The sequence below is a fragment of the Scleropages formosus genome, chromosome 20, assembly GCF_900964775.1.
Source record: "Scleropages formosus chromosome 20, fSclFor1.1, whole genome shotgun sequence".
NCBI lineage: Eukaryota > Metazoa > Chordata > Actinopteri > Osteoglossiformes > Osteoglossidae > Scleropages > Scleropages formosus.
This window is the reverse complement of record NC_041825.1, coordinates 3,630,001-3,646,482: the sequence shown is the minus strand read 5'-3', so window position 1 is coordinate 3,646,482 and position 16,482 is coordinate 3,630,001. Positions and strand designations below refer to the sequence as shown.

General features: G+C 50.2%; 1 protein-coding gene across 7 annotated transcripts in view; it reads right to left on the bottom strand.

The window, feature by feature from the left end:
- LOC108925151 (troponin T, slow skeletal muscle) overlaps positions 1-16,482 on the bottom strand; it is a 60,671-nt gene that overhangs the window by 25,519 nt on the left and 18,670 nt on the right. For 6 of the 7 annotated variants that reach the window (XM_029246709.1, XM_018736916.2, XM_018736914.2 and 3 more), the window contains 7 exons: positions 15,714-15,776; positions 15,056-15,208; positions 14,728-14,833; positions 13,979-14,551; positions 12,797-12,856; positions 11,506-11,606; positions 6,126-6,191 (listed from right to left, as the gene is read on the bottom strand). Coding sequence is in view for 6 of the 7 variants with exons in the window: in XM_018736916.2 (XP_018592432.2) it covers positions 6,126-6,191; positions 11,506-11,606; positions 12,797-12,856; positions 13,979-14,551; positions 14,728-14,833; positions 15,056-15,208; positions 15,714-15,776 (1,122 nt within the window). In the remaining variant the exon portion in view is untranslated. The remainder of the gene's footprint in view (positions 1-6,125; positions 6,192-11,505; positions 11,607-12,796; positions 12,857-13,978; positions 14,552-14,727; positions 14,834-15,055; positions 15,209-15,713; positions 15,777-16,482) is intronic. The other variant, XM_018736918.2, reaches the window with a different exon arrangement.

Here is a 16,482-nt window from a genome sequence, read left to right as displayed (position 1 = left end):
AGAACACCTCCCCAGGGAGGCGTCCAGGAGGCATCCGGAACAGATGCCCGAGCCACCTCAACTGGCTCCTCTCGATGCGGAGGAGCAGCGGCTCTACTCCGAGCTCCTCCCGGGTGACTGAGCTCCTCACCCTATCCCTAAGGGTGCGCCCAGCCACTCTGCGGAGGAAACTCATTTCTGCCGCTTGTATCCGCGATCTCATTCTTTCGGTCATGATCCAGAGTTCATGACCATAGGTGAGGGTAGGAACGTAGATCGACCGGTAAATTGAGAGCTTCGCCTTACGACTCAGCTCCCTCTTCACCACAACAGACCGGTACAATGACCGCATTACTGCGGACGCCGCACCGATCCGCCTGTCAACCTGCCGCTCCATTTTTCCCTCACTCGTGAACAAGACCCCGAGATACTTAAACTCCTCCACTTGAGGGAGCAACTCCCCCCTAACCCGGAGGGAGCAATCCACCTTTTTCCGACTGAGAACCATGGCCTCGGATTTGGAGGTGCTGATTCTCATCCCCGCCGCTTCGCACTCGGCTGCAAACCTCCCCAGTGCACGCTGCAAGTCTTGACTTGATGAAGCCAACAGGACCACATCGTCCGCAAAAAGCAGAGACGAGATCTCGCGGCCACCAAAGCAGACACCCTCCGTTCCCTGACTGCGCCTAGAAATTCTGTCCATAAAGATAATGAACAGAATCGGTGACAAAGGGCAGCCCTGGCGGAGTCCAACATGCACCGGGAAAAGGTCTGACTTACTGCCGGCAATGCGAACCAAGCTCCTGCTCCGGTCATACAGGGAACGAACAGCCCGTAGCAACGAGCCCCGAACCCCATAATCCCGAAGTACCCCCCACAGGATGCCACGAGGGACACGGTCGAATGCCTTCTCCAGGTCCACAAAACACATATGGACTGGTTGGGCAAACTCCCACGAACCCTCCAGCACCCTAGTGAGGGTATAGAGCTGGTCCAGTGTTCCACGGCCAGGGCGAAAACCGCATTGCTCCTCCTGGATCCGAGGTTCGACTATCGGTCGGATTCTCCTTTCCAGTACCCTGGCATAGACTTTCCCAGGGAGGCTAAGGAGTGTGATCCCCCTGTAGTTGGAACACAATCTCCGGTCCCCCTTCTTAAAAAGAGGGACCACCACCCCGGTCTGCCAGTCCAGAGGCACCGTTCCCGAACTCCACGCGATGCTGCAGAGGCGTGTCAGCCAAGACAGCCCCACAACATCCAGAGACTTGAGAAACTCTGGGCGGATCTCATCCACCCCCGGAGCCTTGCCACCGAGGAGTTTTTTGACTACCTCAGCAACTTCAGCCAGGGTAATGCACGAGTCCCCCCCCGAGTCCCCAGCCTCAGCTTCCTCTACGGAAGGCGTGTCGGAGGGATTGAGGAGATCCTCAAAGTACTCCTTCCACCGCCCGAGAACATCCTCAGCTGAGGTCAGCAGCGCACCACTTCCACTGTAAACAGTGTTCGTGGAACACCGCTTCCCCCCTCTGAGTCGCCGGACGGTTTGCCAGAATCTCTTTGAGGCCGACCGAAAGTCTTCCTCCATGGCCTCACCGAACTCCTCCCAAGCCCGAGTTTTTGCCGCGGCGACTGCCAGAGCCGCGCTCCGTTTGGCCCGTCGGTACCTGTCAGCTGCTTCAGGAGTCCCATGAGCCAACCAGGCCCGATAGAACTCCTTCTTCAGCTTGACGGCATCCCTTACTTCCGGTGTCCACCACCGTGTTCGGGGATTGCCGCCGCGACAGGCGCCGGAGACCTTATGGCCGCAGCTCCGAACCGCCGCACCGACAATGGAGGAGCGGAACATAGTCCATTCGGACTCAATGTCCCCCACCTCCCTCGGGACCTGGTTGAAGCTCTGTCGGAGGTGGGAGTTGAAGACCTCTCTGACAGGGGCCTCCGCCAAACGTTCCCAACAGACCCTCACTATGCGTTTGGGCCTGCCAGGTCTATCCAGCTTTTTCCCCCGCCATCGAATCCAACTCACCACCAGGTGGTGATCAGTTGACAGCTCAGCCCCTCTCTTCACCCGAGTGTCCAAGACATATGGCCGAAGGTCAGAAGAAACGACTACAAAGTCGATCATCGACCTCCGACCTAGGGTGTCCTGGTGCCAAGTGCACTGGTGGACACCCTTATGCATGAACATGGTGTTCGTTATGGATAAACCGCGACTAGCACAGAAATCCAATAACAACTCACCACTCGGGTTCAGATCAGGGAGGCCGTTCCTCCCAATCACGCCCCTCCAGGTATCACTGTCGCTGCCCACGTGGGCGTTAAAGTCCCCCAGTAGAACGACAGAGTCCCCAGTGGGAGCGCTTTCCAGCACGCCCCCCAAGGACTCTAAAAAGGCCGGGTACTCTACACTGCCGCTAGGCGCATAAGCACAAACGACAGTGAGAGACCGTTCCCTGACCCGAAGGCGTAGGGAGATGACCCTCTCATTCACCGGGGTAGACTCCAACACATGGCGGCTGAACTGGGGGGCTATTAATAAGCCCACACCAGCCCGCCGCCTCTCACCTTGGGCAACGCCAGAATAGTGGAGAGTCCACCCCCGATCGAGTAGAGTGGTTCCAGAGCCCAAGCTGTGAGTGGAAGTGAGCCCGACTATATCTAGACGGTATCTCTCAACTTCCCGCACCAGCTCAGGCTCCTTCCCCGCCAGTGAGGTGACATTCCAAGTCCCAAAAACCAGAGTTGGCGCCCGAGGTTTGGGTCGGCCGGGCACTCGGCCCCGACCACCGCCCAACTCACAATGCACCGGCCCCTTACGGTTTCTCCGGCAGGTGGTGAGCCCACCGAAGAGCGGCTCCACGTTATGGCTTCGGGCTGAGCCCGGCCAGGCCCCGTGGGCATAGACCTGGCCACCAGGCGCTCGCATGCGAGCCCCCCCCCCAGGCCTGGCTCCAGGGTGGGGCCCCGGTGACCCCATACCGGGCGGGGTAAACGGACGCCTTGCTTTTTCCTTCATAAGGGGTTTTTGAACCGCGCTTTGTCTCGTCTGTCATCCAGGACCTGTCTGCCATGGGAGACCCTACCAGGGGCATGTAGCCCCAGACAACATAGCTCCTGGACTCATTCAGGCACTCAAACCCCTCCACCACGATAAGGTGGCGGTTCATGGAGGAGCAGAGGCAAAATAAGAGTGAAAAGTTTATAGAACATTCAAGTAACACCGTTTTGGAAGATTCCACAATAAGCAAGTTAACTGGTAAAAGGTGAGGGTACCATGAATGGGTATAAAAGGAACGCCCAACAAAGGCACAGTCTTTGCATGCAAGGATACAACCCATCCTCGTGGCTCACCACCACTTTGTGCCAAATTTTGTGAGAGAATTACTCACAGCCAAAAGAATATTTCTCAACATAAGATTGCAAAGAATTTAGGTCTTTCACCATCTACAATACATAGTATTGTGAAAAGATTCGGGGAATTCTGAGAAATCTCAGTGCGTAAATAGCAAGGCCGGAAACCCGTAGAGAATGTGCGTGACCTTCGAGTCCTCAGCTGACACTGCATGAGATATTGCGCAGCATGGTGGCACAGTGAGGAGCACTGCTGTCTCACAGTGCCTGGGTGGTGCAAGAGGACGTGGTTTCGATCCCTGTGCAGTCTTTGTGAAGTTTGCATGTTCTCCCCGTGTCTGTGTGGGTTTCCTCTGGGTGCTCTGGTTTCCTCTCACAGTCCAAAGACATGCTGTTCAGGTTCACCCCACAGTGTGTGAGTGACAGAGAGAGAGTGTGTATATTCCACTGATGTATGGATGAGTGATCCAGTGTAAGTAGTGTATCTAGCAATGTAAGTCACCTTGATGAATAAGGTGTTTGGGCTGGTAACACTAAATAGTATCCATTGTAAGTTGCTTCGGAGAAAAATGTCTGCTAAATGAATAAATGTAACTGTGATAACTATAGCTCATATAAGTGTGTTGCAGGCATCATGTTCTGAATTTGTTAATATTTACAAAATACAGTCAAGTTGGTCAGCCAAAGCATGAAGTTTCTAAAATATCCCATCTTTTCCCGAAATGGGGTTTGTAAAAAAATCCAAACAATGTAAAGATAACGCTGCCGCTGCTGTACATGAGCAAAGAGCTGGTGGTACAACAGCAAAACTGTGTAAAATACTATTACCTGTAAGGGCACCTGTGCACTTTCTAGGTACATTTCAGCTTCTCTGTGCTGCTGATAGACAAAGGAATATATTAATATTCAAATCTAAGTACATCCATATACTGTATCAATAGTTCATTTACTTGAATGAAGATTTATGTACAAAAGTTTTTTTATTCCCCAATACGAGCTGCTTTTGCCTATAACAAATGTAAACCTAAAGCATCCTTATTGCTGTCATGAATATATTTTGACTGAGATGACTTTGCAAATATTTAGAACCGCGCTGCTTAGTATTCATCTGACGAATCTCCGCTCCCTACCCAACAAAATGGACGAACTTCTTCTCCTGTCCCCAAAAAATAAGGTCTTCTTAAACTCTGCTGCTCTGTGTTTCACGGAAACCTGGCTGAATGAAGCCATTTCGGACAGCGCGCTACATCTGCCGGGCCTCCAGCTGTTCGGAGCGGATCGCGACGCGGAATCAGCGGGGAAATCGAGTGGCGGTGGGACATGCCTCTACATCAACAAAAGGTGGTGTACAGATGTAATAGCGTTGAAGAAGATGTGCTGTCCCGATCTAGAAGCGCTCTTCATCAACTGTAAGCCTTTCTACTCGCCGCGGGAGTTTTCCTCGTTCATCCTCGTAAGTGTTTACATTCCACCGCAAGCGTGCGTGAACGCAGCGCTGCAACAGTTGGACGACCAGATCACAGACACAGAGCGACAACACCCGGATTCTGCTATAATCATTCTCGGGGACTTTAATAAGGCAAATCTCTCCCGTGAACTGCCAAAATACAGTCAGCACGTTACATGTCCCACCAGAGACAGTAATATACTGGACCACTGCTACACCACAATAAAGGATGCATATCACTCTGTCCCACGGGCAGCTCTGGGGCTCTCTGATCACTGTCTGGTTCATCTTACCGACCTACAGGCAGAAATTGAAATCAGCTAAACCTGTAACCCCACTCTTCCTCCCTCCTACACTTTTTGGTCTGTGAAGAGGAGGTGCGTCGGGTCTTCCGCAAACAGAAGACAAGGAAAGCACCAGGCCCAGACGGCGTCTCACCGGCCTGCCTAAAAACCTGTGCTGACCAGCTGGCCCCTATCTTCACAAAGATCTTCAACAGATCACTGGAGCGGTGCGAAGTTCCTTCCTGCTTCAAACGCTCCACCATCATGCCCATTCTGAAGAAACCCAAAATCACAGGACTTATTGACTACAGACCTGTCGCCTGGACGAAGCTGCTGACAGTCTAACTGCACAGATTTCCAAGAGAGAAGCGGCAGCTAGGGGACAAAGTGGTGCAGTGGGGTGGACCTGGTCTTGCTCTCTGGTCGGTCTGGGGTTCGAGTCCCGCTTGGGGTGCCTTGTGACGGACTGGCGTCCCGTCCTGGGTGTGTCCCCCCCCCCCCCTCCAGCCTTGCGCCCTGTGTTGCCGGGTTAGGCTCTGGCTTCCTGCGACCCCATATAGGACAAGTGGTTCAGACAGTGTGCGTGCGTGCGTGCGTGTGTGTGTGTGTGAATTGGCAGCTACACACAGCATTGCACTCATAAAAGATCTCTCTTCCACCCAAGCTTTAAAAACATATTTGTTCACTGGGGGACATGGTAGGACAGTGGGTTTGGCTGGGTTCTGCTCTCTGGCAGGTGTGGGATTCTAGTCCTGCTTGGGGTGGCTTGCAATGGACTGGTGTCCTGTCCTGGTTGTGTCCCCATCTGGCTCACCGCGACCCCACCTGGGACAAGCGGCTTCAGCCTGTCTGTGTGTATTTTGTCACTGTAGTTTGCATAAAAAATATACCAGTAAAAGCATCAGCACAAGGAGAGGCACCTCCAACTGTCTTTGTCTACATTTATTATCTATATTACTGCAGGGAAACTGGGTTTATAACAATATGTGGTCAGCAGGATGACACGTCAAAACCCTTCCTCAGTCTGCTGAACCACCTAATTTTCCCCGTATGTCCCAGCTTACCTGGATATTACGGTCACCTTCTCGTAGAACTGAAATACACACGACTTCACTGCCAGCAGCGGAGTCCTAAACCCAAAGAGGAATGTATTAAAGCGTGCTGAGATCACTCAAAAAACAAAAACAGACATCCAACACCAACAGTGTGAGGAACAGCTGCTTTCCCGGAACTGCGGCCTCCATCACACCCTCCCTGGGTGCTAAGGACTGAGGACTTCAAAGTTTTAATCAAATTCTTATCCATCCATCTACCCATCCATCCATTCATTCATATTAAGTGCTCTTTCCGTTGTTGTTGTTCTGAAGGCTGCCACACAAAATTTTACAGTATTGTTTATACTTACGGGGGGGTGCAGTGGCGCAGTGGGTTGGACCACAGTCCTGCTCTCCGGTGGGTCTGGGGTTCGAGTCCCGCTTGGGGTGCCTTGCGACGGACTGGCGTCCCATCCTGGGTTTGTCCCCTCCCCCTCCGGCCTTACGCCCTGTGTCACCGGGTAGGCTCCGGTTCCCCGCGACCCCGTATAGGACAAGCGGTTCTGAAAATGTGTGTGTGTGTGTGTGTGTTTATACTTACGATAAAGTATCTTATCTTATACAGACACAGAGCAAAAACAGACACACCCAGTACGCAGGACACAAATAGGATGTAGGGTCCACAGAGAACACAGCATAGCATGCGCAGGACACACATTTCACAGAAAGTGCATGTACAGTGCTATTTGAAAGTGTGTGCATCCCCGTGTCCCTTAGTTTTACCACAAAATGGCTATTTAATGAGAATCAGTGTTTCTCATGTGATATAGTCAGTGTGTAATGACTGATTCAATATGTTGTTTAGAAGAAACCATGTGTGTAGTAGAAACACGCAAGTAGTGTAAAGGTGTAAAAATAAGTGAAGCACAAGTTGTATCGGTTACACCGAGCAGGTAAGTAGAGTCAGGTGTGTAAATCGTTTTTTCCTTTTATAACTTTAAGATTTAACATTTAAGTTTGCTAAGTTCTCCTCCGTGAACCGCCACCTTATCGTGGTGGAGGGGTTTGAGTGCCTGAATGAGTCCAGGAGCTATGTTGTCTGGGGCTACATGCCCCTGGTAGGGTCTCCCATGGCAGACAGGTCCTGGATGACAGACGAGACAAAGCGCGGTTCAAAAACCCCTTATGAAGGAAAAAGCAAGGCGTCCGTTTACCCCGCCCGGTATGGGGTCACCGGGGCCCCACCCTGGAGCCAGGCCTGGGGGGGGGGCTCGCATGCGAGCGCCTGGTGGCCAGGTCTATGCCCACGGGGCCTGGCCGGGCTCAGCCCGAAGCCATAACGTGGAGCCGCTCTTCGGTGGGCTCACCACCTGCCGGAGAAACCGTAAGGGGCCGGTGCATTGTGAGTTGGGCGGTGGTCGGGGCCGAGTGCCCGGCCGACCCAAACCTCGGGCGCCAACTCTGGTTTTTGGGACTTGGAATGTCACCTCACTGGCGGGGAAGGAGCCTGAGCTGGTGCGGGAAGTTGAGAGATACCGTCTAGATATAGTCGGGCTCACTTCCACTCACAGCTTGGGCTCTGGAACCACTCTACTCGATCGAGGGTGGACTCTCCACTATTCTGGCGTTGCCCAAGGTGAGAGGCGGCGGGCTGGTGTGGGCTTATTAATAGCCCCCCAGTTCAGCCGCCATGTGTTGGAGTCTACCCCGGTGAATGAGAGGGTCATCTCCCTACGCCTTCGGGTCAGGGAACGGTCTCTCACTGTCGTTTGTGCTTATGCGCCTAGCGGCAGTGTAGAGTACCCGGCCTTTTTAGAGTCCTTGGGGGGCGTGCTGGAAAGCGCTCCCACTGGGGACTCTGTCGTTCTACTGGGGGACTTTAACGCCCACGTGGGCAGCGACAGTGATACCTGGAGGGGCGTGATTGGGAGGAACGGCCTCCCTGATCTGAACCCGAGTGGTGAGTTGTTATTGGATTTCTGTGCTAGTCGCGGTTTATCCATAACGAACACCATGTTCATGCATAAGGGTGTCCACCAGTGCACTTGGCACCAGGACACCCTAGGTTGGAGGTCGATGATCGACTTTGTAGTCGTTTCTTCTGACCTTCGGCCATATGTCTTGGACACTCGGGTGAAGAGAGGGGCTGAGCTGTCAACTGATCACCACCTGGTGGTGAGTTGGATTCGATGGCGGGGGAAAAAGCTGGATAGACCTGGCAGGCCCAAACGCATAGTGAGGGTCTGTTGGGAACGTTTGGCGGAGGCCCCTGTCAGAGAGGTCTTCAACTCCCACCTCCGACAGAGCTTCAACCAGGTCCCGAGGGAGGTGGGGGACATTGAGTCCGAATGGACTATGTTCCGCTCCTCCATTGTCGGTGCGGCGGTTCGGAGCTGCGGCCATAAGGTCTCCGGCGCCTGTCGCGGCGGCAATCCCCGAACACGGTGGTGGACACCGGAAGTAAGGGATGCCGTCAAGCTGAAGAAGGAGTTCTATCGGGCCTGGTTGGCTCATGGGACTCCTGAAGCAGCTGACAGGTACCGACGGGCCAAATGGAGCGCGGCTCTGGCAGTCGCCGCGGCAAAAACTCGGGCTTGGGAGGAGTTCGGTGAGGCCATGGAGGAAGACTTTCGGTCGGCCTCAAAGAGATTCTGGCAAACCGTCCGGCGACTCAGAGGGGGGAAGCGGTGTTCCACGAACACTGTTTACAGTGGAAGTGGTGCGCTGCTGACCTCAGCTGAGGATGTTCTCGGGCGGTGGAAGGAGTACTTTGAGGATCTCCTCAATCCCTCCGACACGCCTTCCGTAGAGGAAGCTGAGGCTGGGGACTCGGGGGGGGGCTCGTGCATTACCCTGGCTGAAGTTGCTGAGGTAGTCAAAAAACTCCTCGGTGGCAAGGCTCCGGGGGTGGATGAGATCCGCCCAGAGTTTCTCAAGTCTCTGGATGTTGTGGGGCTGTCTTGGCTGACACGCCTCTGCAGCATCGCGTGGAGTTCGGGAACGGTGCCTCTGGACTGGCAGACCGGGGTGGTGGTCCCTCTTTTTAAGAAGGGGGACCGGAGATTGTGTTCCAACTACAGGGGGATCACACTCCTTAGCCTCCCTGGGAAAGTCTATGCCAGGGTACTGGAAAGGAGAATCCGACCGATAGTCGAACCTCGGATCCAGGAGGAGCAATGCGGTTTTCGCCCTGGCCGTGGAACACTGGACCAGCTCTATACCCTCACTAGGGTGCTGGAGGGTTCGTGGGAGTTTGCCCAACCAGTCCATATGTGTTTTGTGGACCTGGAGAAGGCATTCGACCGTGTCCCTCGTGGCATCCTGTGGGGGGTACTTCGGGATTATGGGGTTCGGGGCTCGTTGCTACGGGCTGTTCGTTCCCTGTATGACCGGAGCAGGAGCTTGGTTCGCATTGCCGGCAGTAAGTCAGACCTTTTCCCGGTGCATGTTGGACTCCGCCAGGGCTGCCCTTTGTCACCGATTCTGTTCATTATCTTTATGGACAGAATTTCTAGGCGCAGTCAGGGAACGGAGGGTGTCTGCTTTGGTGGCCGCGAGATCTCGTCTCTGCTTTTTGCGGACGATGTGGTCCTGTTGGCTTCATCAAGTCAAGACTTGCAGCGTGCACTGGGGAGGTTTGCAGCCGAGTGCGAAGCGGCGGGGATGAGAATCAGCACCTCCAAATCCGAGGCCATGGTTCTCAGTCGGAAAAAGGTGGATTGCTCCCTCCGGGTTAGGGGGGAGTTGCTCCCTCAAGTGGAGGAGTTTAAGTATCTCGGGGTCTTGTTCACGAGTGAGGGAAAAATGGAGCGGCAGGTTGACAGGCGGATCGGTGCGGCGTCCGCAGTAATGCGGTCATTGTACCGGTCTGTTGTGGTGAAGAGGGAGCTGAGTCGTAAGGCGAAGCTCTCAATTTACCGGTCGATCTACGTTCCTACCCTCACCTATGGTCATGAACTCTGGATCATGACCGAAAGAATGAGATCGCGGATACAAGCGGCAGAAATGAGTTTCCTCCGCAGAGTGGCTGGGCGCACCCTTAGGGATAGGGTGAGGAGCTCAGTCACCCGGGAGGAGCTCGGAGTAGAGCCGCTGCTCCTCCGCATCGAGAGGAGCCAGTTGAGGTGGCTCGGGCATCTGTTCCGGATGCCTCCTGGACGCCTCCCTGGGGAGGTGTTCTGGGCTTGTCCCACTGGGAGGAGACCTCGGGGCAGACCCAGGACACGTTGGAGAGACTATGTCTCCCGGCTGGCCTGGGAACGCCTTGCGGTTCCCCTAGAGGAGCTGGAGGAGGTGTGCGGGGAGAGGGAAGTCTGGAGTACTCTGCTCGGACTGCTGCCCCCGCGACCCGGCCCCGGATAAAGCGGAGGAAGATGGATGGATGGATGGATGGATGGGTTTGCTAAGTTTATTTTAACATTTTATACAAGAATGTCAGCAAAATAAAAAGATCTAGTTTCGCAGTCCCCATATTTTAGCCCTTAGAGATAAGATAAGATGTTAAGCAACAAAAGTTCCTTTGTGTTGGGCAATGCGCTCTAGTAGCCACACTACATGTCTGATCAAGACAGCTCAAGGCAGCTTGTGGGTACATGTCAGACGACCCACTCATAGTGTATTCACATGTTTTCGGTTTCTCTGGCAAAAACAAAGACAGAATTTAATGGTTTTTCCATGATGTGAAAATGCCATGCTGGTTAAAAAATAGTAAAAAAAAATAAACAAATGAACAAAAATATTTCTGCACTAGGGGGGTGTGGGGTCGCAGCAGGTTTGGCTGGGTCCTGCTCTCCGGTGGGTCTGGGGTTCGATTCCTGCTTGGGGTGGCTTGTGACGGACTGGCGTCCCGCCCTGGGTGTCTCCCCTCCCCATCCAGCCTTTCGCCCTGCGTTGCTGGGTTAGGCTCCGGCTCCCCGCAACCCCACTCAGAACAAGTGGCTTCAGCCAGTGTGTGTGTTTCCACATGTCTGGCCAAGATTCAATGTCAGCCATATAATTCAGTCCCACTTGCAGAAATCAGACACGCCAATGGACCCAATGTACATCACACATTCAGGATCTTTTCCCAGTCTCTCAAAGTGTTTTGACAGGCACTCCACGGTTATATCACTGACAAACACAGGCAACCTGATATCCTGTAACACACACACACATTTTCAGAACCGCCTGTCCCATACAGGGTCGCGGGGAACCGGAGCCTACCCGGCAACACAGGGCGTAAGCCCGGAGGGGGAGGGGACACACCCAGGACGGGATGCCAGTCCGTCGCAAGGCACCCCAAGCGGGACTTGAACCCCAGACCCACCGGAGAGCAGGACTGCGGTCCAACCCACTGCGCCACAGCACCCCCTATCCTGTAACAGTGACATACATTTCATACTTATTCCATATGAGCGAGTGGGGCTCTTACCATCAGTCTTTTCAGTCGTCTGTTTTCAAGGTAGAGGTAGCATACAAGCAGTACGAGGATTATGAATGCAGTCAGTGATGAAATCACACCTGCTTGTGAAGCTGTGGGGAACCAAAAACACTGCCAGTCAGTGTCACACAATAAACTGACAACGAAAAAGTTCAGATGAAGAACAATAAATCAGAGCTGTGCATTAGAGTAGTTTACATGTTGAATTATTTCATACATATTGTGGAGTTTTCTGTTTTTACATCCCCAGTACCAAATATTTCTTTAATATAATATTTACATTTATCTGACGCTTTTCTCCAAAGCGACTTAGGATGTTAAGGGACTTACAACTACTTACCCATTTATACAGCTGGGTAATTTTACTGGAGCAATTTAGGGTAAATACCTTGCTCAAGGGTACTACGGCTGGAGGTGAGGCTGGAACGTGCAACCTTTGGGTCCGAGGGCAGCAGCTCAAACCACTACACTACTAAGTGTCCATAATATGGAATATAATTTCAGGATTTGAAAGTATAGGTGTGTCCCGACTTACGATGGGGTTACGTTCTGCAAAACCTATCTCTCACACACAAACACACACACACACACACACACACAAACACACTGCCCAAAACCGCTTGTTCCGAGCGGGGTCACGGCAAACTGAGCCTAACCCGGCAACACAGGGCGCAAGGTTGGAGAGGGAGGGGACACATCCAGGATGGGATGCCAGTCCATTGCAAGGCACCCCAAGCAGGATTCGAACCCCAGACCCAGCCAAGTGCACTGTGCCACTGCACCCCGCGAAACCTATCGTAAGTCGAAAATATCGTAAGTTGAAAATGCATTTAATACACCTAACCTACCAAACACCATAGCCTAGCATATACTGTATGCGATGGCCATTACGGGTTTGCTGCCTTCATGCTGGGAAATTATTCTGAGTTTCTCCTCAAGAGTAATTTCCCTCCTCTTCTTCTTTCCAACCAGTAGCAGGAGACACAGATGGGTGTTTCTGTGACATTATGGATACACAAAACATTTCACAGAGACAGGGGGGTCTCTATAGTGACAACGTGACAGACTGGGAGATGTGGATCGCTGCCGCTGCCCAGCATCACAAGAGAGTATTGTTCCGTATATCACTTGCCTGGAAAAAAATCTAAATTCAAAGTACAGTTTCTACTGAGTGTCTATCGCCAGCCCATCGTAAAGTCAAAAAAATCGTACGTCACACCATCGTAAGTCGAGGAGCATCTGTATTGGACTGATTGTGAATTTGAGCAAATGCTAAGTGTACCTTTCAAAATGTTAGACATTTCAGTTCCTGGGAGCTGCGGACTGCACAGGGTTCCGTTACCTTCAGACAAAAGAGGGAAAAAACACACACAGAAGAGCGGATCTTAGTGGATCTTACCGGATTTTAAAGCATCGTGTACACTGTGACTGGCAGCTGAGTACCATTTGTACCATTTTTAAGTCAAACTGCACATAAAGTTGCAGGATTACATGGGAAAAGTGTGGAAGCATGCAGTACGTTGTGCCATTAGAACGACAACCAGGGCCAAGAACAAGGAATCGGACAGATCACACCTGTATAAAGGCCTGGATCACCTGCATTCGGTCTCACAGTTGTGTCCCCAAATCTTTCTTTATTCTCTCTCCTCTCAACACTTAATTTATGCAAAAAACAAGGTACCAAATATTCCCTTATTAACACTCCCCCCGGCTATTTTTGGGGGGGAAAAAAAAAATCACTCACCTGTTATGACTAAGTCCTCACTGTTTTATTGTATCCATATCCGTATAAGGGAAGGCAAATATGAACTTTAAAACTTTTTAAAAGTCTGTCAAACTTTTAAACACCATTCTTCAAAACTAACTGAATACGCATACATGAATATACAGTTCAATGTCCGGGGCTGTAGTAACATAATCGGAACACATGTCCTCGGAACCACTGTCAATATTGCTGTGTTCGGACAAAACGACCTCGTTAGCTGCCACCGCGTTTTCTAACACCTGTTGCCACACGTCAGCATCATCCTGAGAAAACCCTTCAAACTCAGAATCCTCCTGTTCTTCACCCGACTGCAGGAATAAATGGTCTTCAGAGCCATCGAGCGCCAACGGAATACCGCACTTCTTAAAACAAGCCCAGGATTCCTTTATCCATTATAGTACTTGCGATTTTGCAGGCACCTTGCGGTTACCCTTGGCCGTGTCAACCTTGCCGAAAATTCTAGCAAGCACATGCAAGTTTCGACAACTTGCGGCTTAGATGAAAGGTTTCAGGCGTCACAGGAATGAAAAGACTTTTACCATATGCTCTAATAAAGTGATTTGGGAATATATACTAGCATACAGACCCAAAACTGAAGACTGATTTTTACCGATTTTGACCTGTATTTAATGCCTCCCCTTCTAAAACTGTAATGCCCCCGGGGCGTTAATTAGGGAATATTCAATATAAGGCAATTACCTGACTGTGATTTGGATGTCGTTGGGGATTTTGTCGTTGTTACTGTTGAATCTGTTGTTTGCAATTCTGTTGTAAGACTTGTGGAGGAAGGTTCTGGTTTGCTGGAGGCTGGACTGCTTGGATACAATATCGTGCTCACTCGCGGCATATTGCTTGTAGTGCTCGTAGTCCCCGTAGCGCTCGTAGTCTTCGTAGTCCCCGTAGCGTTCGCAGTCCGCGTAGTGCTCGTAGTGTTCGTAGGGCTCGTAGTGTTCGTAGGGCTCGTAGTGTTCGTAGGGCTCGTAGTGTTCGTAGGGCTCGTAGTGTTCGTAGGGCTCGTAGTGTTCGTAGTGTTCATACTCCTCGTAGTGCTCGTAGGGCTCGTAGTGTTTGTAATCCCCGTAGTGTTCGTAGTCCGCGTAGTGCTTCTAGTGCTCATAGTGCTCGTAGTCCCCATAGTGTTCGTATTCCCCGTAGCGCTCGTAGTGCTCATAATGTTCGTACTGCTCGTAGTGTTTGTAGTGCCCATAGTGCCCGTGGAGAATTCCAGAGCTTTCCTTGGTGTGGGTGTAACTGTACAGTTTTGCCGCTCGTCTGATAAACAAACAATAAACATATATTGATGTTACAAATAGTACGATGCCAGTCACAGGCCACGCGCAAGTGCTTCGACTGTTGTGACAGTTACATATAGACTGTGCTAAAAGCTGCTCACATCGGTTCAGTACAATAGTTCCCACACAAGTACTTGTATTTTAGGAACCCTGTACCTTGGCATTCTTTATATTTCCTTCTGAATTCTGTGAAATTGACCATCTGTGTTTCTTTAAGGAGAGTACAATTGAGCTCTTTGCATTCATGACAGGAAATCATCCCCTAAAAAGACAGAATGAAAAAGGTTTATTATCAAGTCCTCCATAAATAACCATTATAATTCAGGATTACTTACTCCCCCCCCCCAATTTATTCATATTTGCAGTTCTTGATTTCTTCAGTGCTAATTTGTGATCTCGCACAAAGTCTCATAATTGAGCATATTTGACATTCGGCACAAATAGGGAGGAAACTGACAGTTAACGGATCTGCACGTATACCCACATTAAGCAGTCCCTTTATGTTTTCCTGGAGATTATGAGTGTAGTTACAACATGTCGCACAATTAGGGAGCATGCAATTTTTTTTGCATGTTCTAGTTTGCTCCCTCTGGAGGAAACAGCAAAGTATTTCAGTCACTTCAGAACAGTTGCATTTCTGTTAAAAAAAAAAAAAAAACTGTCATTAGGGCCGTATGTTTATCAGGGCATGGTTACCATGTTATTATTACATTATTCAGCCAAGAATTGTATCAGAAGCAAATTACAATGTTACAGTAACAAAATCAAGTGCATTTCTCAAGCTTACTAAGTCTGGGATGCTCGTCTGTGATTTCCCTGATACTGAATGTGAATGTTCTGGGATTTAACATTTTCGCCAAGTGCTCGTCTTCAGATTATTGCATCATACACACATTATGGGCAATTCAGAATCATCAATTCATCTGAAGTACATCTCTGGATTGTGGGAGGACAGCAGTGCCAAGTCATGCGAACAGAAGGAAACATGCAGACCCCACATGGACTCAGGCATTGCGAGGTACCAGTGCCACTGTGCTGCTCTTCACACACAATATGCTACAAAATTTCTTAGCATATTATATTTATTTATTTATTCTAATACACTTGTATTTTTGATTCCATAAGTGTGATAAACATCTCACCTTGTCAACACAGTTTCTGCTTTCTGGCTTCTTAAACATATAATCTGCTGGCAATAAATCCTCCTGAGGAGACAGTACAGTTACTGTAAACACTCTGCAATGTTGGAAGATAAACAACAGGAACTGCAGAATCACTCTCTCCTTGGTGTTACACAGACATCTTACAGCATCTAAAAGAGCTCTAGGGACCAAGTTAAGGAATTAAAGGCTGGCGAGACGCAATGGGGGTTTGAGCCAATTGCTTCAATAAAACTAACTGACTGGCATCATCTTGAGAAACCGATGCCAAGAGGAACAATATCGAGCTGGATAACGATAAATCAGTCTTTCCATCGTTGTCAGAGGCCGTGATCAACCCTTTTTTTAAAACATATTCGTAACCCTAACCCTAACTCATAGAAGGTCCCAACATAAATATGACGAAAATACAGTAAACACACACATATAAAAAAATACCCCTTTTTCTTGTTATGTTCTAAGTTTAAACACAATGTGACAAATGTAAAAGTAATTGAATTTAATTACATTTATAACAGCATTACATACTGTTATAAATGCAATTAAATGCTAATAGATTTGTAAAATTTTGTTAATTACATTTATAATAGGCCAAATAATAGTCGATATGAGGAAGTGGAGAATGGGGAGGTAAACTTGTCCACTTTAGTTTAGAATTTTAGCTTGTCTGCATAATAATTTAAGTTGGTTTTAACTTATAAACATCTGAAAACTTGAATGATGTTTCTTTGACAAAGTGCTTCTATGATAA